Below are 19,107 nucleotides of genomic sequence, written 5' to 3'. Positions count from 1 at the left end.
CTTGGCTGATGTAATTTATAACATGGCAAAGTAAACCAACAAAACTCATTACATTTCAAACCATTTTATTCTGAATTGAAAATGAAAATTCGCGATACAATTTAAAACGTAACAAGGTCAATTAGTTCGAAGTGGATCATTAGGTATGCGGCTGTTTCTGTTACTGTTACTGTTTCCGTTTCATAATCGCAGCATAATCAGTTCGATTAGCGACTCGGTGCAAATCGATTAAATATTATAATAATAATAAAACACATAATAGGCGCTACGGTTTGAGTATTCAGTGGTATTCAAATGGCATATGTGCCATTATTCATGTAGAGCTCGCAGTGGGAATCATAAAATCATATTATAGAGCACTTTGAGAGATTTTCTTATCAGCAACGTGTTCGTAATTAATTGATTGACACTGACGATCATCGTGTTTTGGGGGAATGCGAGTGATTCAATGTGCAGCCAAAAATACGATGGCGCCTAGCTGAAATTGGGGGGGGCGTGACGATCACAGGTGCATACCCGACTATATAACAAAACTTGAATTAACTCAGAATTTATGCAGTTTAATTTTATGCGCTGTTGGCAGCCGCGAAGCCGGCGCCGTCGTCAACTTCGCCGTCGGCGTCGTCTTCTTTAGCTGATGCAATGAGCCACAGAATTTGCATATGAATTGCCTTGTCTTCAGCAACCAATTCTGACCATGACGATGGAGGGGCGATTGTCTGGCGCTGGGTGCTCAAGGGGGGGGGTTTGCCGAAATACTCTGTGGAAAAACGAACGAACAGCCATCGGGTGAGCTCGTGCGAGCTCGTTCTCGCTTAGGCTCGCTCGTCTGCCGGCCACACGAGCTCGTGTGCCCGCTTACGCTCTTTGTAACTCACGACTGCTCTCGCTCTCTCTCTCCCTTGTTCTCTCGGCAACGATCAATCAATTGCAACGAACGCTTCGCACACATAAATTGTTCTACTAATCAGGCAGCCGCCACATTCATTCACAACTCGTTTGCGCTGTCGCATGGCCTCAACGGTTCTTACAAAAATTCAATAAAAAAAATAATAATACTAATCAAACACTGCGCTTAACTTCGTCGTGTGCATTATTCGCTTCGTGCTTCGTGTTTCGTGTCCGGGTTCACAGCTTGACCCCGGCTTTGGATTTAGCTTCAGCTTCTGTGCCGAATCGTGCCAAATCATCAAAACATATAATAAATGTGCTTAACGGTACGTGTGGTCCCTTTTTAATAAAATTGCCTGCCCTACGCGGCGTATACTTGATATATTTCTTATATGCTCGACTGTTTGAATTCGATTAATCGCCCTCGCTCTGATTGACAGGCGCTATTTAATATTGGTTTATTTTTTATTCATTTTTTTTTCGTTGCGCAGTTTTTGCACTGATAATGTCAATTAAATATTTTAATTGCAACGATTTGCATTTTAATTTGACATTCAACAAAAAAAAAATCTATTAAATTAATGTTCTTATTAAAATTATATAGCCCTGCGCTTGCCGCGTGTCCGATTGGAAAAACCGCTTAAAGGGGCAATATTTGAACTTTCATTAGCTTGAAAACGATTTAAAAGAATTTACTTTTCATTTAAATAGTCAAAGAAATGAATCTTTTTTTTTAAGTTTTAAATAGCAATGAAAATACTTCTCAATCTTATATATATTTTAATTCTTTATGTTCTATACTTGAAAGAATTATCATTTAATATATAGTAATACATTGATTTAAAATAAATTTAATTAAATTATACAAAATATAAATATATAAAGTTGAATGTAACACAATGGAAGATCAAAACGAAAAGTACATTTATTTTTCTACATCTACATATATTTATCTTGACTTAAAAAACGATTTTTTACATATTATAAATTTTCTTATGATAATTTATATTATTTTATATTTGCAGATAACTCAATCTTATTGTACAAGATAAAGTATATATATATATATATTAACAACATGCTACGCCTGGCCAAGAAAGTAGTAAATCCTTGAAAAACCTATTAAATTAATCAATTAAAAGTGCAGCAAGCGGAAAAAGAACTTAACAAAACGTTAAAAATTCGTGAGCAAAGCTGCAATTCTATGAGTTTTGTTATCAAAAGAACTACGAACATTGAGTTTTCATTGCTGCCAAACAGATAACAATTATTTCCAGCAAAAGAAAGAGTGTAGTTATAAGAAACTGATACCAAAGTTGTCAACAGTTGCAAGTGAAAATAGTTAAAAAAGAGAACCGAAAATGGCCAAGTACTACATGACCCTGGCTCTGCTGCTGTGCCTGGCACTGGAGAACAACAACATCTACGCCCGATCGCATCCCAGCTCCTCTGAGACAGCCAGTCTGCCCCTGATGCGCACCCATACCCATCCCCATCCCCGACATCAGCCGCATCAACATGTGCAACACACGTCGCAGCAGCTGCAACAGCACCACACACGCCAGCACAGGGATCGTCAGCCCAAGCATATTGCCCCAGATCCCACCAGCGAAGAGGCGGAGCCGACGGCCAATCAACAACAACACTACTATCAACGCCTAACGCGTCATCTGCGACGTCAGCGACAGCATATGCTGCAACAGGAGCGAAGTTATCACCGTGTGACGAACGAGGAACTCAAGAACAGTCCCAAGCTGTGGCAGCTGCTCAGCCAGGGACATTTCTACGATGAGCCGGAGTCCGAGACTAACATGGACACGGAGACGGTGACGGAGACGGAGACGAAGACCGATGAGCTGGACTTTTCACAAATGCTTAGCGATGCACCAGCTGAGATGCAGGAAGATGAGCTGCTGCCAGGCTTTGATGAGCAGGAGTATATCAGAAATGAGCTGGAATCAAGCCTGGCTGAGCCTGCGCCACCAGAGATCATAGAAGAAGCAGTTTCCGCTTCAGTTCTCAACATAACTAACAGCCCCTCGAATATAACCAAAGTCGCCTCTGGTGGCTGCCCCAAATGCGAGAGCAATCGCCAGGTGGAGCACATTACGGAGGAGGAGCTGAGGCGTCTGCGTATTGAGTTCGTCAAGCAGCAAATTCTGGAAAAGCTGCGCCTCAAGGAGAGTCCCAATGTTTCGGCCTTGGAGCTGCCACGCCCTATTTTCGAGGGCGTTACGCTCACACAGACGGATGAGTCCAGCAAGAACAAAGATTATGATGATTACTATGCGCGAACCAATCAGAAATTTATTCTCATGCAGCGAGGTGAGTTTATAAAGTTAACCATTTCTAAGGCATCATCTACAATTTATGGCTTTTTATCAACCTTTACAGAAGAAATCGAGTGTCGTCGCTTGGGAGTGCATCCCTCGATGTGTTTCAGTTTCAAGATCGATGATGCGGATGCCGATGGCTTCGATGTGAGCAGCGCCGTCTTGTGGCTCTACAAGAACAAACGGAACTACACGAGCGCCGATAATGAGAGTCCATCAAGTGGCACACAGAAAAAGCAAACCATTGTGGTCTCCGAGGTGGAGCAACAACTGGACTCCAAGTACTTGCCTCTGGCCAAGACCATCGCCATACAATCTGTGGATGTGCAGGGTAAGCTAGTGATCAAATCATCACCATATTCATTTAAATATAAATCTACTTATATTATCTCTTAGGACTTTTGCCCCATAGCGAATACAATTAAATATTATACGAGTATTCTCCCCCTGTTTATAAGTATATAATTCATATCATGATCTACCTATATTATAATATACTTATTATATAGGTGCGATAATTGCAAATTTTTCTGCTTGTCTTGTTGTCAGTTCGCTTCTTTTCTTTCTTTTTCATAGATCATTGGTTATTTACTTGATAGCATACCCGGGCCGCTGTACGCGAATCGTGGGTGAATAACTTCATACAGTTTCAAAATATTTTTGTCGTAGATGCGCAGCGAAAACTGAACTTTGCTCTCAAGACAATTTGCCCAGAAAACGATGCCAAATCATCCAACGGCCGAGTTACTTGGGTCACTTGTTGATAAGCAATAGGTGAGCTTAGCTCAACACATTTTGAAATTAATATTTAGTCGGGGGAAAAAGAAAACGCCAAGCTGAGCAAAAATAAAGTTTTAACTCATATCAACTTAATTAGATATCGATACGATATATATTGATAAACTCACCACTGAAGCCGAAAATCAATGAGTTAACCATACTACGGACTGAGTTACTACAGATCGCATCTGGACAGGTTGTTAGTAAATGAGAGAAATAATACAGAGTAGTATCTATACGGTTTGCTGAGAGTTGTTAGAAATACTATAAATTCGCTGTTTTTATTACGCTAAACAATTTATTAAAAATATCACTAAGTTTATTATAGTACGCCCCAAGTTAGATAAATTTGAGATTCTACCGGCTGTTGTAAAATAATTAATATTAAAAACAAATAATAAAAATAGATTATAAACGTATTTAACAAAATGGCGAAAAAATCGCTAAAGTATCTATGCAAACGACATTAATTTTCTATTTCTTTTCATTTGCCTTCTTCAGATGAATGGATGAAAATCAATATTGAATGGCCAATCAAGAGTTGGTTCGGCAATCACGAGCTCAGTCATCTCATTCAGATAACCTGCGAATCGTGTGACATAAGCAGCATGGAGGAGATAATATCTGTGAATAAGAACTATAGACCCTTCATCATGATTGACACGCAGAATCGTCAAAGTAAATCGAGACAAAGGCGTAATATTAACTGCTCCAGCGGGGTCACAGAATGTTGCCGTGAGAAGCTCTACATTTCGTTTGCGGACATTGGCTGGGATAATTGGATCCTGCAGCCCAAAGGATATGATGCCTACTTCTGTCGCGGCTCCTGCAGCTCCGTGGCGAGTGTTGCCCAGGCGGCATCACATCACAGCTCATTGCTGGTAAGTTGCGATTGATTATCATCCATTGGGATTTGAACTAATTTGAATTTATTGAAATTGCAGAAAATCCTTTCGACAAATGGTACACGCAAACCATTAGATCTGGTACCCTGCTGTACCGCCAAACAGTATTCCTCATTGCAGTTGGTCGTCGTCGACTCGAACAACACGGCGACAATCAAAACTCTGCCCAATATGATCGTCGAATCGTGCGGCTGCAGATAGTTGGGATGCTGGCCAGTGGCAATAAGCAATAGGCTATCAACACATTTTGAAATTAATACTACAAATATCATATCAACTTAATTAGATATCGATACGATATATATTGATAAACTCAACAAGCCGAAAATCAATGAGTTAACCATACTACGGACTTTCTCTCAACATAAATGAGACAAATTAGATATAGCCTCATTCGCCTTTTCATTTATGCCGATTTTCACTATTCACCATTATTATATCTTTCAATCTAGATTTGCTGAGAGTTGTTAGAAATACTATAAATTCGCTGTTTTTATTACGCTAAACAAATTATAAAAATATCATTAAGTTTATTATAGTACGCCCCAAGTTACATAATTTTGAGATTCTACCGGCTGTTGTAAAATAATTAATATTAAAAACAAATAATAAAAATAGATTCTAAACGTAGTTAACAAGATGACAAAATCGCTAAAGTATCTATGCAAACGACATTAATTTTCTATTTCTTTTCATTTGCCTTCTTCAGATGAATGGATGAAAATCAATATTGAATGGCCAATCAAGAGTTGGTTCGGCAATCACGAGCTCAGTCATCTCATTCAGATAACCTGCGAATCGTGACATAAGCAGCATGGAGGAGATAATATCTGTGAATAAGAACTATAGACCCTTCATCATGATTGACACGCAGAATCGTCAGTAAATCGAGACAAAGGCGTATATTAACTGCTCCAGCGGGGTCACAGAATGTTGCCGTGAGAAGCTCTACATTTCTTTGCGGACATTGGCTGGGATAATATCCTGCAGCCCAAAGGATATGATGCGTCGCGGCTCCTGCAGCTCCGTGGCGAGTGTTGCCCAGGCGGCATCACATCACAGCTCATTGCTGGTAAGTTGCGATTGATTATCATCCATTGGGATTTGAACTAATTTGAATTTATTGAAATTGCAGAAAATCCGTTCGACAAATGGTACACGCAAACCATTAGATCTGGTACCCTGCTGTACCGCCAAACAGTATTCCTCATTGCAGTTGGTCGTCGTCGACTCGAACAACACGGCGACAATCAAAACTCTGCCCAATATGATCGTCGAATCGTGCGGCTGCAGATAGTTGGGAATCGGATGGCCAAGTGCCAAGGCTATACAAATATACAAATACAGATACAAATACAAATGCATAAACATATACATCACTTTTAAGTACGAAAACAACATCGATTAATCCCCTTTCTCTCAAACCATAAATCGGACAAATTAGATATAGCTCTCATTCGCTTACCTTCCTTTCATTTCACATAATTGCAATTAATTTAATTTCACTGCACTTCACGCATTATTCATCATCTTTCAAATGTACTAATTTAAGCTAACGGTATTTAAATTACTTACTTATCTTTATTACGCTGCCATTAGTCGTAGTCGCTGCAATTAGTTTATTTAGTTAAAGCTCAAGTGAATGTACTTAAGCACTCGCACTCGAACTATGGTTACTATAATTCCCATAAGTAGTTAGCCAGTAATTACATAGTAATTAATAGTTAATTAATTACTTAATTATATAAGCTAGTTTAAATTCGATTTGTGTAATGTTTCCTTTTCTTAAGTAATGTCATAAATTATTGAGAAAAAAGATGACAAAAAATTTAAATAAAAAAAATGTATTTTAATTATGTTTTGAATTTCTATTTAAACTAATTAAAGAATTTTTGAGAATAGTTACAGTAAAGAGTGCTAAACAACTAAATTTTGTGTAGCATGAAGGATCTGGGATATTATGCCATATAGCTTTGAAGATAATACACTACATTTTAAATTTAAAATAAATTGAGTTGCTCGGGATAGAAAAAAAAGAAAAATCTGGTATCGAGTTACATACATAACAAATGAATCGTATTACAGCTAATTTTCTAGCTTAAGTTTCTACAAATACGAATTTTATCTACCTTATATTAAACTTAGAATCTACCAAACCCTTGCTTAACCAATTTTGGTAAGAATTTAATTAGTATCAGTGAGTGGCAGGCGTTGCGAGAAAATGTAGGCCAAAACGAAATCAACAGACTGTTTGAATACAACTCTACTTGGGGCGCTGACATTGCCACGACCAATTCGTAAGGGATGTTTTCACTAAAAGAAACCAACTAGTTCTAAAATAGATTCAGCTAGTCCCCTTTTGAGTAGAAAAACGTGTTTTTTGATATTTTTATCATGAATTATTACCATATCTTTAGTATTTTTAGTTCGATCCTGACAAGATTGGTATTAAAGATAGTGTTAGGACCAGGACTTTGAAATACAAAGACTTTGAAATCAAAAAGCGGGGACTAGCAATCGATTTTAGAACTATAGTTTCTTGGTAAAAACATCTTAGAATTGACCCTGGACATTTGGTAGATTTTCTGTTGGTTTCGGTTTCTGTGGTACCCCCGATAATCTGTTTTATTTTTATTTCAAAATCTACATTTATTGTAGTGATTTATAAATGGGAGAATCGAAAACTCGATTTTAGCGAAAGTAATAAGTCGGAAATTTAAATGACTTTTTTTTTAACATATTTTTTATTAACTATTTTTATTTTAAAATGGAAAATTGAATTTGACGCGAGAAAAAAAATTGAGTAAAACGTGCAATTATATGGGATATACGATTAACAACGACTAAATTAAGGTAAATGAAATATATACATAGAGAGTATTCAGGAAACTAACCTGTCGCACAGACCAATGTGGATCGAGACCGAAGCGCAGCTTGATAAAATAAACTGACACGGCGAGGCAACCAAGAAGAAGCACCACAGTCACCGTCTATCTTCGTCGTCGGCTATACAAATATTCCAAGTGTCTGTCGAAGCTGGTCAAAGTGCTTACAGCAATGTAACTACCCAACAAGCATTGATGCAGAAATTCTGTGGCCAAATAGAGCCGACTCAGCCACACACTTACTATGCAACATCCTATTAAACCATATAAAGTAAACCTCCATCTGTTTCGTTGGCTCGGAATGGACAGATGCGAGCTGGCAATCATTAGGAAAGCCGTCAAGGACATAGAATGAGCACACGGCATTCCTCCGCTTGTCTCGCAACTTAAGTCATGACTCTGCAAAGCAACGCCACCCTTGATGCCATTTCTATTTCCATTTGCATAAAGTTCGCGCAGCCACCAAAGGGGTCGCAATTCCGGGTACATCCTGTTAATAATAATCGATTAAAATATAAGAACGCATTCCATTCATCTCAGTGGACTAACCATTTCTCAAAAGAACTCACTGTGCTAACCACGCCAGTCATATAAAGGAGCTGTACTAGTAAATCCTGGCTAAATATGCCCATCAGAGGAATTAACACATTGAAAAGGCTCCCTGGCTCCAGGTGGACACTGATGAACCTAAAAAGCGGCTCCGCTATGCTTAAGCTGAAAATACAAATAAATCAAAAGAATGGGGATTTCTTTTGATAGTCCAGTCTACGACTTACTTTTCCTGCACCCATTCGTTGATGTGCAACTCCGCATTGAGCAAATTGTGATAGTAATTCGCCGCCAGGCGAAACACCTCCAAGTCCATTTACCGATAATTGTTATTTTGTTAACTGGAAAGTAATTTTATTTATATTTTGTCTAAGCTCGGCAGGATTAGAGTTGCAGGAAACGAAAACAGCTGTGAATAGCGCATGCGCTTACTCTAGTGATTATTTATATCCAGTGCACCAAAAGTGAGTTTTCAAATTCACCCGCGTAAAAATTACAAAATATGCAGTTAATTGTCAATGTTTCCAGAGTTGTCAAGAGTGAGCGCCATAAAAAAGGGGTTCGCAAAACAGCCAAGGTGTGGCGTTCCGTTCAGTTAGAATCATTTTTAATGATCTTTTGGTATAAAATGATCTGAAAAATAAAGTTTTCATTTGCTCTGTTGATGCTTATCAGGAACATATTATAAATTTATAATAATGTCTTTATTATTTGAAAATTCCAAAAACAAGAAAATTTTAATTGGTAAATATCGTATTGTACCAGGCAGCTTTTGACAGCATATTAAGAAAATATTCTGGAGTTGGTCAAGTTGGCGATGAATAGTTCCATCGAACTGAACAGGAACGATTTGATCAGCGCCGGCTCCGGTTAATAAAAGTCAGGGTGTACAATTTAAATTAGAATTTATTTTTTGTAAATATATTTAAAATTCTCTAACTTCAACTAGTAAAATTACCAAATACATCATTTTCGAAATAGGGCACTGAAATAAAAAATGAGCTAAATCAGTTTTCAAAGCTGCCAGACGTTCAAATGAACTTCCAGGTGGCAGCGTCATTTATAATACGCGAGTCAGTCGTTCAGAACAAACCGTGGCCGACATCAGAATTGGTAAATTGTGTTACAGTACTTGAAATAAAGGTTAAAATTGCAATTTCTCAATCATATTGCATAAATTCGTTACAAAGTAATTAATTGTTATTAACTGACCTTAGTAGTGGCATCCCTGCAAACGTAAAGAGCCGCTAAAAAATGTGTGGAAAAAGTTGTGATTACACAACAGTCGCGACACGAGAGCTGTGAAAAATGGCAAAATTATGCGCTGGGGGCGGGCATATTAAGTTAATAATAAATAACGAATTATCTATAATACCAGCTTGTAATCTTATGATTATTGATTGGTGAATTTGCATTGCACGTAGGCTGGTCCGGTGTTACATAACCTTATATGCGTCACTTACCTGCAGTTGCCCCCTTCCGCCGTTCCCAACAATCTATAGATATCACTAAGTTTTAACTTACTTAACTTGTCATTGCAGATCTGAAACTATGGCACTCAGACTAATCAACAACGCCCTGCGCCGTCAGCTGGCTGCTCAGTTGCCGCGCAACGCTCAGGTCGGCAGCGTTGCCTCGGTTCACACGCTGGACAAGATTGGCAAGCGTGAGATTGTGGGCTTTGGCTGGAACGGCACCGCCTGCTACGCAGATCGCACTGACTACCCCATGCCCGCCGTCCGCTTCCGTGAGGCTAACAATGAAATCAACGCCTTGCGCACCAAGGAGCAGGGCGACTGGAAGAAGCTCAGCCCACAGGAGATCAAGGCCCTGTACCGTGCCAGCTTCTGCCAGACCATTGCCGAGGTCCAAGCCAGCACTGGCGAATGGAAGATGCACATGGGCGTTGCCTTTATGTTCACCGCCGCCGCCATCTGGATTGCCGTCCTGATGAACCTGTTCGGTAAGTGGTTGACGGTATATTCATTCCTTTGAGTGCCCTTTAACACAATTGTTCAATTGCAGTCTATGACGAGCTGCCAGTTACCTTCGATGAGGAGCACCAGAAGGCGCAACTGAAGCGTATGATCGACTTGGAGATGAATCCTGTGACCGGCTTGACCTCCAAGTGGGACTATGAGAACAACAAGTGGAAGAACTAAGCAACCCACAGCAATTCCAATTCGACGTTCTCGTTGTGTGTGAACAGTAATTAAGTGAAAAGTTAGGCGACGTCTATGTTTAAGTGGCGATACCAAGCAACAAGTAACTCTAGTTGAAATTAAAGTTATGGCCGCTGCCAAACAAAAGATTCAAGTTGTTGTTTATTTGGTGCCAGGTAAACTATACATTCGTTGGACACAAACTTTATTGCCAGCCAAATTTTCAAATATCGTAATTTTAACCTTATGTGTACCTTTATTTCCTTCTCTCAGTTGATAGTTTAAGAGAATTTGGGAACTTTTATTTCCTGTATTCGATCTGTTCTTTTGGCAGTATACTATCTTAGGAATCCATGGCATTGAAGTGCCCATATTTCAGGCACGCAAGCACAATTCAGTCATATTTTCCAGGCATATTTTCAAATATTTCGTCTCTATATAATTCTTGACTTGCGTGATATGTTAATAATTTGATAAAGAAAAAAAGGGTCTTATTTTCCTGGGAAATCTATAATTGAAAGCTGCTTTTATTGATGTAAAGCTCTAAACTGTTGTTTCTTTTGTTATCAGTTATATTTATTTATGCTATGGCAATTTGTCGATATTTGTAATATAGTAATCCATTGACCTTATCCCCTCATTTGCTCAGTCGTGTATCCTTCGTACGGTTCCTTGTGTAAATTATGGGGACGCACATGTCTCGGGCGATCATCAGGTGAATGATATTGATTTGTGTTACGTCTGGCAATTATGAGATTGCTGTTCACACAAATCAGGAACACAAGTAACAATAAACTCCACATATTGCTATTAATTGAAGTATTTATTCAAGTATCTTTCCGCAGATTGCATTTATGCTGATTTGTACTATTTGACCAATTTACAATCCATTTGAGACGCCTTATTCGATTGTTTTCGCTTTATTATCAATTATAAAACAGTTTGCATGTATAATCTGGTTAATACTGATCAATGAAGTGACGTCATGCAGGGTATCTCCACTTCGATCAAGCTGGAGAAGGCACTCTTGTTATTAAACAAAATTTATATGAATGTAAATTTAAAATATACTTAAATCAGCGAAAGGAAAATTGTAGATTTTAAATGAATGCATAATATGAATTGTGAGGTGTGGGAAGGCTATGATACCCATTAACATCTATTGTATTTCAATTAATATATATATTGCGGCATAAAGATCGCATGTGCATTCTGCTTGAAATACAGTTAATTATTTATAATAGTCTGAGTAATTGGATTATGATGCTTGGCATGCTGTTCCTGGCGTGTCCTCCAGTTTCTATACTTTGGTTCCTTGTTGATATTGTGGAATCCATCGTGGGCAACCACAACATGACGCTTTCCCTTTGGATGGCTGCTTCCTATTGCCAGACAGAGGTGCATTAGGAGTAACAACTGCAATACAAAGGCAGGAGTTGATGAACCACTCACTCTATTTCCGGATAAATTTAGCCCCTGTGCTCCCCGCTTCTCACCCAGCAGCATGCGCAACCTAACGGCATCTTTCTATAGTCAACATTCGAACTAAGAATAACTTTCCACTAGGGTTGTTACACTAATTGAATTTGTTTTGGCCCGGAGTGTCTAATCAACAAGTGCACGCTGCGGCGCACAGTGAGTTCAAGACGTCACTCATCTGTTAAAAAATAACAAAATCATGAAATTCAAATATATGTATTAAAACAATTAATTACAATTTCAATGAATAAAAACAAATTCATATGGTTATTAAGTACCGATAGTGCTTAAATAGAAAGGTCAAACTGTGACCCTATATTACCACACCATATATTGATCGAAACACAACTTTTTTTGGTAAGATATTGTTTTAAATATGATTTTTGCAATCTGTTTTGACAAAAGGTGCCACTGTGCGGCATTGCCTCTAATATACAGGGTGTCTTTATTAGTGTCTTTGGGCTAGGTCGTGCTGCGCGCTGTTGTGCTGAATACATCATTCCAGTGCGCCCAAAGTGGTTCATTCTGAATATTATGGAAACCATCGTGTGCTCTCACATGTCTTGCCCCATGCTTGTGTCCATTTGGGGAAACGAACGGATCACCGCCATTCTCCACTTCGCCAGACGGTTTGTAAGTCATCAGATCGATCAGTTGGGTGACAGAAGGAATTGTTGTCGAGTTTGCCATCTGGTCAGTAGAAAACTCTGTATGATTTCCAGCAGTTAATCCCGCTTCGGATTTCGCTGTCTTTGTGTTGGTTTCACTGCTTTCTGCTTCCTTTGGATTGACATCTTCAGCATCTGTTGCATCTTCTGCTCCTGCTGCATCTGTTGTTGTTCCTGCTGCTTCGGTTGCTGTTCCTGCTGCATCTGTTTCAGTTCCTGCTGCATTTGTTGCAGTTCCCGCTGAATCTGTTGCTGCTCCTGCTGCATCCTCTGACATTTCGAGTGCTTGCACTACGGTAATTAGCAACCAGCACAAAGTTACCTGTTAGAAAATGTAAGCTACTCATATATGCTCTTAATTTATATAATCTGAAGGTTAGACTTCTTACCAATTGAATTCTACACATGTTAACTGAAGATTGAAGATTGCCCTTTAACTGGTAATTGTGCACACTTTTATAGTGATATTACAAATGGGTTCCACTTGTAATTGATTGCAGCAGCTGCTAACTTTTATGACCACAGCAAATGCATATGAAATCTTCTCCGGATTTGACACAGTTCTTAGAAAAAAAAATACCAAACTGACGACGCACAAGCTGACACATTGCCTTTACACGGGTTTCACGTCTCACATCGATTAATTATTAGAAATAATAAACTAATTGTGGGTTTACATCATAATCACACTTGTGGGCAGCGCTGTTGGCGATGTCTATAAAAGCCAAACGGCTGCTTAGAGTTGGCCAACAGTTTGCTCCAAGTTCTCGCAGTTGGCAGTTGAGATCGTTTCGAGATGTATATCAAACTATTGCTACTTAGTCAAGTAAGTAAAGCTTTAAGCTTTGCTCTTTATTCTATATTCTAAATCTCATTACGGGGAATCTCCACAGGTGCTGATGCTCAGCTGCATTTGGAGCATAGCTCAAGCAGAAATAGAGCATAAAATTGATGAAATGACGACGATTGAGCCAATAATAACTACAACTCTATCAGAAATTGTGACCGAAGCTCCAGCTACTGCCAGTCCAGAGGAGCAGCTGCTGGAACTCAATCAGGGTCTGGCACTGGACAAAGAAGCTGGTGCAGAGCCGGCAACAACAATTCCGCCCTCAGTGCCGCCAACAACAAAGGAACCACAGAAACCACATGCTCACCCACCACATCCTTTTCCATATCCATATCCCTATGGCATTGGCTACAATCCACTAAGTCCGGATGCGGAAACTGCACCCAAGCCCAAGTCTAGTGCAGCTGAATATCCCGACTATCCCTATTTAGGTTATCCCATCTTGCGATCACCCTACTCACCTTACTCACCTTACTCACCCTACGGATCACCCTACGGATCACCCCACTTCCATCGTCATGCGCCATCACCACAATACTCCGGACTGGCACCTGGATTCGGTTACGGCAATCCGCCTTCTCCCGATGGCGTTAAGGAGGAGCAACCCAAATCAGACGAAAAGATCAAGCCTACCGAGGAGAAGGAGAAGGAGGGAAATAAGCCTGATCATCCTGATCAGCCTGCTCCGACCAGCTATGGTTACCCACCTCTCTATGTGATTCAACGTCGTCCACTGATTCCCAGCTACGGATACGCTGGCCCAGCACGCGGATATGGATTGCCCTTTAGCTATGGGCGCTAAGCATGTACTCTTAATAACTATTGTACCCATACTCATATAATTAAATTGAATCGTGTAAATAAAAATATATATGTAAGATTTATTTACTTCATGACTTTTCCCGCTAATAAACAATTGCTGATAACCCCGAGCAACGATTCTCTCGCCTTGCACATTTTCCAGTCAAACGTGTTAGACTCTCTACAATTTAGAGTCTACATCGTCATTTTAATAGAGCTGGCATGCCAGTTGGCTTTGTCATAGTGCTGGAAGCTGTCTACAAATCGAGACGTCTCACTCCAGGTCGATTCGCAATGTCTCCCTCGCCTCATGTAACCCTCGCCCTACTAAGTGGCTTACTTTTTGGAATCGGGGTAAGTGATCTGATTTAGTGTGTTCCCATTAAATATTAATATTTCTCCCCGCAACCCTTACAGATGTGCCACAGTGCTTCAGTCGAGAAAGTTAGTCATACCGTACGGTGTTTATTCAGTATAACTATAATTAAGTTACTTTCACCTTCAGTTGCGCATTGCACGGGATACACGTAATATACCCTCTAATATGTTCAAGCCCGTGAACGGCGCTTCGAACGGAAATCAGAACACATCGTTTGCATCGTCGGATAATGACTCTGATTATACTTTCTCTGAGGTGAGCTCATTTACTGATGATCAATTCACTTCTAACTATGTATATATTTCTTTTGACAGCATTCCACTGGAGAGGCACATGCTGTAACTGGTCCTGTGCTTCCAAATGGACGAAGTAGGTATCCTTTTCAGAGCTCACGAGAGGAAGATTATGATGATCGTTTACCATTCCGTTCAAACGTACCAAGATACTATAATCCCAATCGCTCTAACGACCCTTCACGCGACCCATTTCCCAGTGGACTACGCACAGTAAATATTTTTAAAAGATCGATACTTATATGATATACTTACTTTCCTTATTAATATTCTACAGTCAAACTTCGAATCTCATTTTAACACGGATAACGGGAGAAGATCATCAGGTTTCAATGAGCCAGAGTTTGGCTCTTCAAGGCGTCTTGTAGGTCAAACGGTAAGTAAACTCCCCATCAATTCTAAAATAAAATATTAATTTAAATATTCTTCTTAGATACCCTTAATGGCAACGGGCATCGCACCCTCTCTTATTCCCAGTGGGCTTTATGATAATGACTTTGGTCAAGGCTCTTCAAATAATTTCTTTCGCTCGGAGTCATATAGTTATACCTCTGATGGAAATGGTCCACCGCAAGTTGAACGAAATGTATTCGACTCTCGATTGGGACATGGGCAATCAAGTCGAAACTTTTAATATAGAAAATCCCATAACTATACATCAAGATTCTTTCGATTGAAAATCACATTGTTGAGTTGTGAATAAATAAATTATAAGTCGCTAATTGCGTCGATGATTGCATTATTGATAAGCTCCGTTGTTGTGACCTTACGTGAATTCTATTCCGTATTAATTGACCTTTCAATACGAAATAAAATAAAAATGTTAGAATGTTTAAACTACATATTACTATTTATTTTTAAATCATCTAACAATCGATGTTTTCCCAAAAATCTTCAATAAATTGGAATTTCATTTCAATATCTGTTTCAGATTTGAATTTAACTAACCAATCGTTCCAATCGGCTTCAATAGATTGGTCACCATGAATTATCCTCAGATAGGACTCGATATGTTGTTCAAGGCGTTGAAGTGCTTCGGTAGCATGTCTTTCCAAGATTTGTTCAAAAGTATCCAAGCCGTACTTAATAATAAGATTAATAATCAAATTATCCGATTCATCTGACTCAACAAGGTCCAATAGGTCAAAAACTTGATCTACTTCACTGAGGACATTCATAACATCTTCAGAATCATCCAATTGCTCTGAGTGTTCAATGATCTTGGTAAACCTGTCCAACACTTGTCTATCAGTCTCACTAAGATCATCTTCATTCGCATCATCGATAACCAACTGCAACAGGTCAACAATGTGAGATATGCCTGCTCTGGCAAATGTGATGAGCTCATGCAGCAGATAATATTCCATTTTCTCACAAGGCGGAATTGGCGCAGCGCACTTAAAAGGAGAAATCATTGGGAAAACTTAGCATAAGTTATTTTCAATATTTACTTATACTGCGAGTATTATTCAATAATCATTTTTATCACTTTCATTTTTTTTTAATGTCTTCTCCCGATATAATCTTTGGGCTTACCGCTGATTGCAGGGCCAGAAGAATGAATAGGTAACGCCACATTTCACAACCGACTACCAGATCTTCGGGACACTGTGTGACGATTCCGCTAATGCGATTTCCTCTTTTAAGCTTTCACTGCATCGGTGCATATTGTGAGAGAACATTGTAAGCCCGAGTTTATTAATAATGGGACTGATAATCTTGGGATCTCAGGGAGCTGCAGTCTAACATATAATCAGTATAGAAATTTCGATTGTCGTGATAGGAACTTTTAATTTAAGTGATGTGTTTTCGTATACTTATCATATTAGTTTTGCTGATGGGCGTATGTTGCACGAAATTTCTATAAAAATAGGTATAATATTTTCTCATCCAATCTGTAGATAATAGAAGCCCGGCCCAGAGTGGATAGCTTACGGGAGTTGCGTAAGCTTATGAGACAGCAGAATGATGATGAGCAAGATCAACATGTGCAGCACTTTAAAGACGACATCGGTATGTGGACACACTCCCTTGAGCAAATGGGTCTGAACTTTGTGGCATTTGTGGATCAGTGCCGCCCAATGGGCAGTCAATGCAGCCAGAGGCACGTGCAACGTCTTTTGCGATCCATCCGACGCAGCTGCAATGAACTGAGAGGTCAGCTGGATATCCTGGAGATTAGATACTTGAACAAGGTCAGCGAGGTGGAGATTCTGATGCCTACATTGCAAGCTGTGCGGGGAGTATTGCTAAAATATGATAATATGTTGAAGTTGATCAATGCGGAAGCCTTTAAACTAGTAGAACAGTAGACGAATTACGTTATTATACATTGTACAATTGCGTAGGTATGCTACTTTTTTTTATCGATCATATAAAAAATTAAAAAATAATGAATAGAGAAAGTTCAACTTATTTAAAAGTCTTATAGAATGTATTTAATTAAATTGAATTGAATTGAATTATATAAAGCCAGGTAGCATTTATAAGAAACCGTCGGATAATCAGGCATGTCAAAAATAGAATATTCTGGTCATTGAGACAGATCTACGAAATCGAATTTGATAATCAAGTTAATTGAAGCTCCCGGGCAATGCCTTCCACAATGCCCTTGGCTTGCTTTAGATAATCCACGAGGCGCAGTTCTGGCACTTGATTCTGCAGCGTTTGCGGGAATTCTAGGTAGGATAGCAGAAGACTATCTGCAGATTCATTTTGCCAGAGGGTTACATTTTGCATTAGATCCAAATGCACTTGATGAGTATATGTGAAATATGCGAGTAATTCTTTTCTGACTTTGGAGAAGAATTGGCGTATGGAAGCCTTCTCGGTTGGAAGAACAGCGAGCAGCAGTTGGTCAGATGATTGCTGATTAAATAACGAGCTGTGGATCAAGGCAAAGATAAAGTAGGCGGTGCTATAGTAATCCTGACTGCCCACAAGTTTATCCAGCTCAATAAAATATTGCTTATCGATGGCATTACTAGTATCATTCAGTTGCTGCAGTGCTGTTTGACAGTTATCTATGCTCGACTGGAGCACCTGATTGTAGAGCAGCTCAATCTTCTCCACAGTAAAGGATGCACCGGTATTGCCTTCACTTACGTTCTAGAAGAATGTGAAAATTATGAGGTATATGAATCAACCAGAATTTGAATCAGCTCACCAGACTGATAAGCATGCTGCTGATAAGCAGACTTAGCCAAAAACATGCCTTTGACTGAGAGCTCGACATGCTGCCGTTCACATTGACGATCGGAGGGAAACTGTTAGTTATTGGGATCCGAGTTTTTATAGTAGATACCAAGTCGCAGTCTCTATCTCTACTGATTAGAAATGAGTCAAATATTTTGAGTGTTTAAGTTAAGTTTAGCTTTTATTTAACACTTCAGCAAAGCCAGAGCTTAAATATAAGTATATATTACAACACGATTAAAGATTTTGAAATGAGCAAAATTTTCAAGTATATAATTTAATAATAAATGGCTCATTAGCTAATTAAGCTAACTAGAAAAGGATACATAATAGAAACGGAGAATTCATACATGTTATTATAAATCTAAATACCTAGGCTATAAGTTAATACAGGTTAATATACCGATTGGTAACATGATTTCGATTAGTATATGTTTCAACTTACAATCTAATTTGTTTATTTCTGTGTATTTTACAGTTAGCACTGAAGTGGAGAATTATTTGTACCAACACATCTTAACATATATGTATACAATCTGGATTTACTTATACAATGCTGCAAAAATACCAAAGTCGGTAATTTTATCTGCACGACATAAGAATCGCAAGATACAAATGCAGGGTAACACTTAAAAATGGATTTTCTGCTTAATCCTTTGGCATTGGGTATGTTTAATATGGGAAACTTATGCAAATCTTATAGCTAGCATTATTTAACACACTAATTTTATATTCAGAATAGCACGCTTTACATTTGAGTATCTCAAATACATTTTAAATGTTTCTTGTACTCGTTTTGACAAACTCATTTTAATTCGAGTGCAAAAAATTGACAAAGGAATTGAATTAATTTCTTAATCTGATTTACAACTGACATTGACTTTTACGTATTTACGATTTCCCATATATATATTTATTTCCATATGTATGTAATTGC

The 19,107-nt window shown here is 38.8% G+C and overlaps 10 protein-coding genes across 13 annotated transcripts; 5 read left to right on the top strand and 5 right to left on the bottom strand.

Moving 5' to 3' along the window:
- Positions 1–732: 732 nt before the first annotated feature.
- Positions 733–6,752, top strand: LOC117781576 (growth/differentiation factor 8). 3 transcript variants are annotated; one of them, XM_034618345.1, is made up of 6 exons: positions 733–1,217; positions 1,917–3,216; positions 3,286–3,555; positions 4,506–4,885; positions 4,949–5,106; positions 6,203–6,752. In XM_034618345.1, the coding sequence occupies exons 2-6, from the start codon at positions 2,253–2,255 to the stop codon at positions 6,204–6,206; spliced, it is 1,776 nt and encodes a 591-aa protein (XP_034474236.1). In that variant the 5' UTR covers positions 733–1,217; positions 1,917–2,252; the 3' UTR covers positions 6,207–6,752. The 3 variants fall into 3 exon arrangements, with proteins under 3 accessions (XP_034474236.1, XP_034474237.1, XP_034474238.1); XM_034618346.1 differs by lacking the exon at positions 6,203–6,752 and having other exon boundaries at positions 4,949–5,110; XM_034618347.1 differs by lacking the exons at positions 4,506–4,885; positions 4,949–5,106; positions 6,203–6,752 and adding an exon at positions 3,621–3,689.
- Positions 6,753–7,462: 710 nt separating this feature from the next.
- Positions 7,463–8,659, bottom strand: LOC117779959. Its single transcript, XM_034616316.1, is given in 4 exon segments — positions 7,463–7,510; positions 7,804–8,284; positions 8,344–8,508; positions 8,571–8,659. Coding segments are annotated over 4 exon segments (783 nt in total).
- A 720-nt stretch (positions 8,660–9,379) lies between these two features.
- LOC117779792 lies at positions 9,380–10,655 on the top strand. The gene is made up of 3 exons (XM_034616105.1): positions 9,380–9,456; positions 9,885–10,306; positions 10,369–10,655. The coding sequence occupies exons 2-3, from the start codon at positions 9,895–9,897 to the stop codon at positions 10,503–10,505; spliced, it is 549 nt and encodes a 182-aa protein (XP_034471996.1). The 5' UTR covers positions 9,380–9,456; positions 9,885–9,894; the 3' UTR covers positions 10,506–10,655.
- Positions 10,656–11,627: 972 nt separating this feature from the next.
- Positions 11,628–12,136, bottom strand: LOC117779794. Its single transcript, XM_034616108.1, has 2 exons — positions 12,002–12,136; positions 11,628–11,921 (listed from the first exon to the last, which is right to left on the bottom strand). The coding sequence occupies exons 1-2, from the start codon at positions 12,026–12,028 to the stop codon at positions 11,733–11,735; spliced, it is 216 nt and encodes a 71-aa protein (XP_034471999.1). The 5' UTR covers positions 12,029–12,136; the 3' UTR covers positions 11,628–11,732.
- A 112-nt stretch (positions 12,137–12,248) lies between these two features.
- LOC117779793 lies at positions 12,249–13,078 on the bottom strand. 2 transcript variants are annotated; one of them, XM_034616107.1, is made up of 3 exons: positions 13,042–13,078; positions 12,950–12,974; positions 12,249–12,829 (listed from the first exon to the last, which is right to left on the bottom strand). In XM_034616107.1, exons 1-3 carry the CDS (start codon positions 13,057–13,059, stop codon positions 12,447–12,449), a joined length of 426 nt encoding a protein of 141 aa, XP_034471998.1. In that variant the 5' UTR covers positions 13,060–13,078; the 3' UTR covers positions 12,249–12,446. The 2 variants fall into 2 exon arrangements, with proteins under 2 accessions (XP_034471998.1, XP_034471997.1); XM_034616106.1 differs by lacking the exons at positions 12,950–12,974; positions 13,042–13,078 and having other exon boundaries at positions 12,249–12,942.
- A 304-nt stretch (positions 13,079–13,382) lies between these two features.
- On the top strand, positions 13,383–14,385 carry LOC117780054 (vacuolar protein sorting-associated protein 37C). Its single transcript, XM_034616433.1, has 2 exons — positions 13,383–13,478; positions 13,546–14,385. Exons 1-2 carry the CDS (start codon positions 13,449–13,451, stop codon positions 14,302–14,304), a joined length of 789 nt encoding a protein of 262 aa, XP_034472324.1. The 5' UTR covers positions 13,383–13,448; the 3' UTR covers positions 14,305–14,385.
- A 134-nt stretch (positions 14,386–14,519) lies between these two features.
- LOC117780055 lies at positions 14,520–15,734 on the top strand. Its single transcript, XM_034616434.1, has 6 exons — positions 14,520–14,657; positions 14,721–14,747; positions 14,809–14,937; positions 14,997–15,188; positions 15,253–15,351; positions 15,409–15,734. Exons 1-6 carry the CDS (start codon positions 14,526–14,528, stop codon positions 15,607–15,609), a joined length of 780 nt encoding a protein of 259 aa, XP_034472325.1. The 5' UTR covers positions 14,520–14,525; the 3' UTR covers positions 15,610–15,734.
- Positions 15,735–15,798: 64 nt separating this feature from the next.
- Positions 15,799–16,877, bottom strand: LOC117780057. Its single transcript, XM_034616436.1, has 2 exons — positions 16,512–16,877; positions 15,799–16,372 (listed from the first exon to the last, which is right to left on the bottom strand). The coding sequence occupies exons 1-2, from the start codon at positions 16,551–16,553 to the stop codon at positions 15,842–15,844; spliced, it is 573 nt and encodes a 190-aa protein (XP_034472327.1). The 5' UTR covers positions 16,554–16,877; the 3' UTR covers positions 15,799–15,841.
- Positions 16,737–17,390, top strand: LOC117780058. Its single transcript, XM_034616437.1, has 2 exons — positions 16,737–16,818; positions 16,877–17,390. Exons 1-2 carry the CDS (start codon positions 16,777–16,779, stop codon positions 17,285–17,287), a joined length of 453 nt encoding a protein of 150 aa, XP_034472328.1. The 5' UTR covers positions 16,737–16,776; the 3' UTR covers positions 17,288–17,390.
- LOC117780056 lies at positions 17,388–18,230 on the bottom strand. Its single transcript, XM_034616435.1, has 2 exons — positions 18,142–18,230; positions 17,388–18,083 (listed from the first exon to the last, which is right to left on the bottom strand). Exons 1-2 carry the CDS (start codon positions 18,208–18,210, stop codon positions 17,544–17,546), a joined length of 609 nt encoding a protein of 202 aa, XP_034472326.1. The 5' UTR covers positions 18,211–18,230; the 3' UTR covers positions 17,388–17,543.
- Positions 18,231–19,107: the final 877 nt, after the last annotated feature.

This window comes from Drosophila innubila (genome assembly GCF_004354385.1).
Source record: "Drosophila innubila isolate TH190305 chromosome 2L unlocalized genomic scaffold, UK_Dinn_1.0 4_B_2L, whole genome shotgun sequence".
NCBI classification, from domain to species: Eukaryota; Metazoa; Arthropoda; class Insecta; order Diptera; family Drosophilidae; genus Drosophila; species Drosophila innubila.
Note: the sequence above shows the minus strand (reverse complement) of the source record. Positions and strands in the feature narration are given on the sequence as shown.

What these genes read in the sequence shown, in the direction of transcription:
- LOC117780054 (XM_034616433.1), top strand. Translation starts at nt 13,449, where the DNA reads ATGTATATCAAACTATTGCTACTTAGTCAA. An exon ending in AACTATTGCTACTTAGTCAA is followed by an intron (nt 13,479 to 13,545) that starts GTAAGTAAAGCT and finishes GAATCTCCACAG; the next exon opens with GTGCTGATGCTCAGCTGCAT.
- LOC117779793 (XM_034616106.1), bottom strand. Translation starts at nt 12,929, where the DNA reads ATGTCAGAGGATGCAGCAGGAGCAGCAACAGATTCAGCGGGAACTGCA.
- LOC117780057 (XM_034616436.1), bottom strand. Translation starts at nt 16,553, where the DNA reads ATGTGGCGTTACCTATTCATTCTTCTGGCCCTGCAATCAGCG. An exon ending in TTCTGGCCCTGCAATCAGCG is followed by an intron (nt 16,373 to 16,511) that starts GTAAGCCCAAAG and finishes TCTCCTTTTAAG; the next exon opens with TGCGCTGCGCCAATTCCGCC.
- LOC117779794 (XM_034616108.1), bottom strand. Translation starts at nt 12,028, where the DNA reads ATGCCGTTAGGTTGCGCATGCTGCTGG. An exon ending in TAGGTTGCGCATGCTGCTGG is followed by an intron (nt 11,922 to 12,001) that starts GTGAGAAGCGGG and finishes TTTGTATTGCAG; the next exon opens with TTGTTACTCCTAATGCACCT.
- LOC117781576 (XM_034618345.1), top strand. Translation starts at nt 2,253, where the DNA reads ATGGCCAAGTACTACATGACCCTGGCTCTGCTGCTGTGCCTGGCACTG. An exon ending in ATTTATTCTCATGCAGCGAG is followed by an intron (nt 3,217 to 3,285) that starts GTGAGTTTATAA and finishes CAACCTTTACAG; the next exon opens with AAGAAATCGAGTGTCGTCGC. An exon ending in ACAATCTGTGGATGTGCAGG is followed by an intron (nt 3,556 to 4,505) that starts GTAAGCTAGTGA and finishes TGCCTTCTTCAG; the next exon opens with ATGAATGGATGAAAATCAAT.
- LOC117779792 (XM_034616105.1), top strand. Translation starts at nt 9,895, where the DNA reads ATGGCACTCAGACTAATCAACAACGCCCTGCGCCGTCAGCTGGCTGCT. An exon ending in CGTCCTGATGAACCTGTTCG is followed by an intron (nt 10,307 to 10,368) that starts GTAAGTGGTTGA and finishes GTTCAATTGCAG; the next exon opens with TCTATGACGAGCTGCCAGTT.
- LOC117780056 (XM_034616435.1), bottom strand. Translation starts at nt 18,210, where the DNA reads ATGTCGAGCTCTCAGTCAAAGGCATGTTTTTGGCTAAGTCTGCTTATC. An exon ending in GCAGCATGCTTATCAGTCTG is followed by an intron (nt 18,084 to 18,141) that starts GTGAGCTGATTC and finishes ACATTCTTCTAG; the next exon opens with AACGTAAGTGAAGGCAATAC.
- LOC117780055 (XM_034616434.1), top strand. Translation starts at nt 14,526, where the DNA reads ATGCCAGTTGGCTTTGTCATAGTGCTGGAAGCTGTCTACAAATCGAGA. An exon ending in ACAGTGCTTCAGTCGAGAAA is followed by an intron (nt 14,748 to 14,808) that starts GTTAGTCATACC and finishes TTTCACCTTCAG; the next exon opens with TTGCGCATTGCACGGGATAC. An exon ending in GGCGTCTTGTAGGTCAAACG is followed by an intron (nt 15,352 to 15,408) that starts GTAAGTAAACTC and finishes TATTCTTCTTAG; the next exon opens with ATACCCTTAATGGCAACGGG.
- LOC117780058 (XM_034616437.1), top strand. Translation starts at nt 16,777, where the DNA reads ATGTGTTTTCGTATACTTATCATATTAGTTTTGCTGATGGGC. An exon ending in TATTAGTTTTGCTGATGGGC is followed by an intron (nt 16,819 to 16,876) that starts GTATGTTGCACG and finishes TCCAATCTGTAG; the next exon opens with ATAATAGAAGCCCGGCCCAG.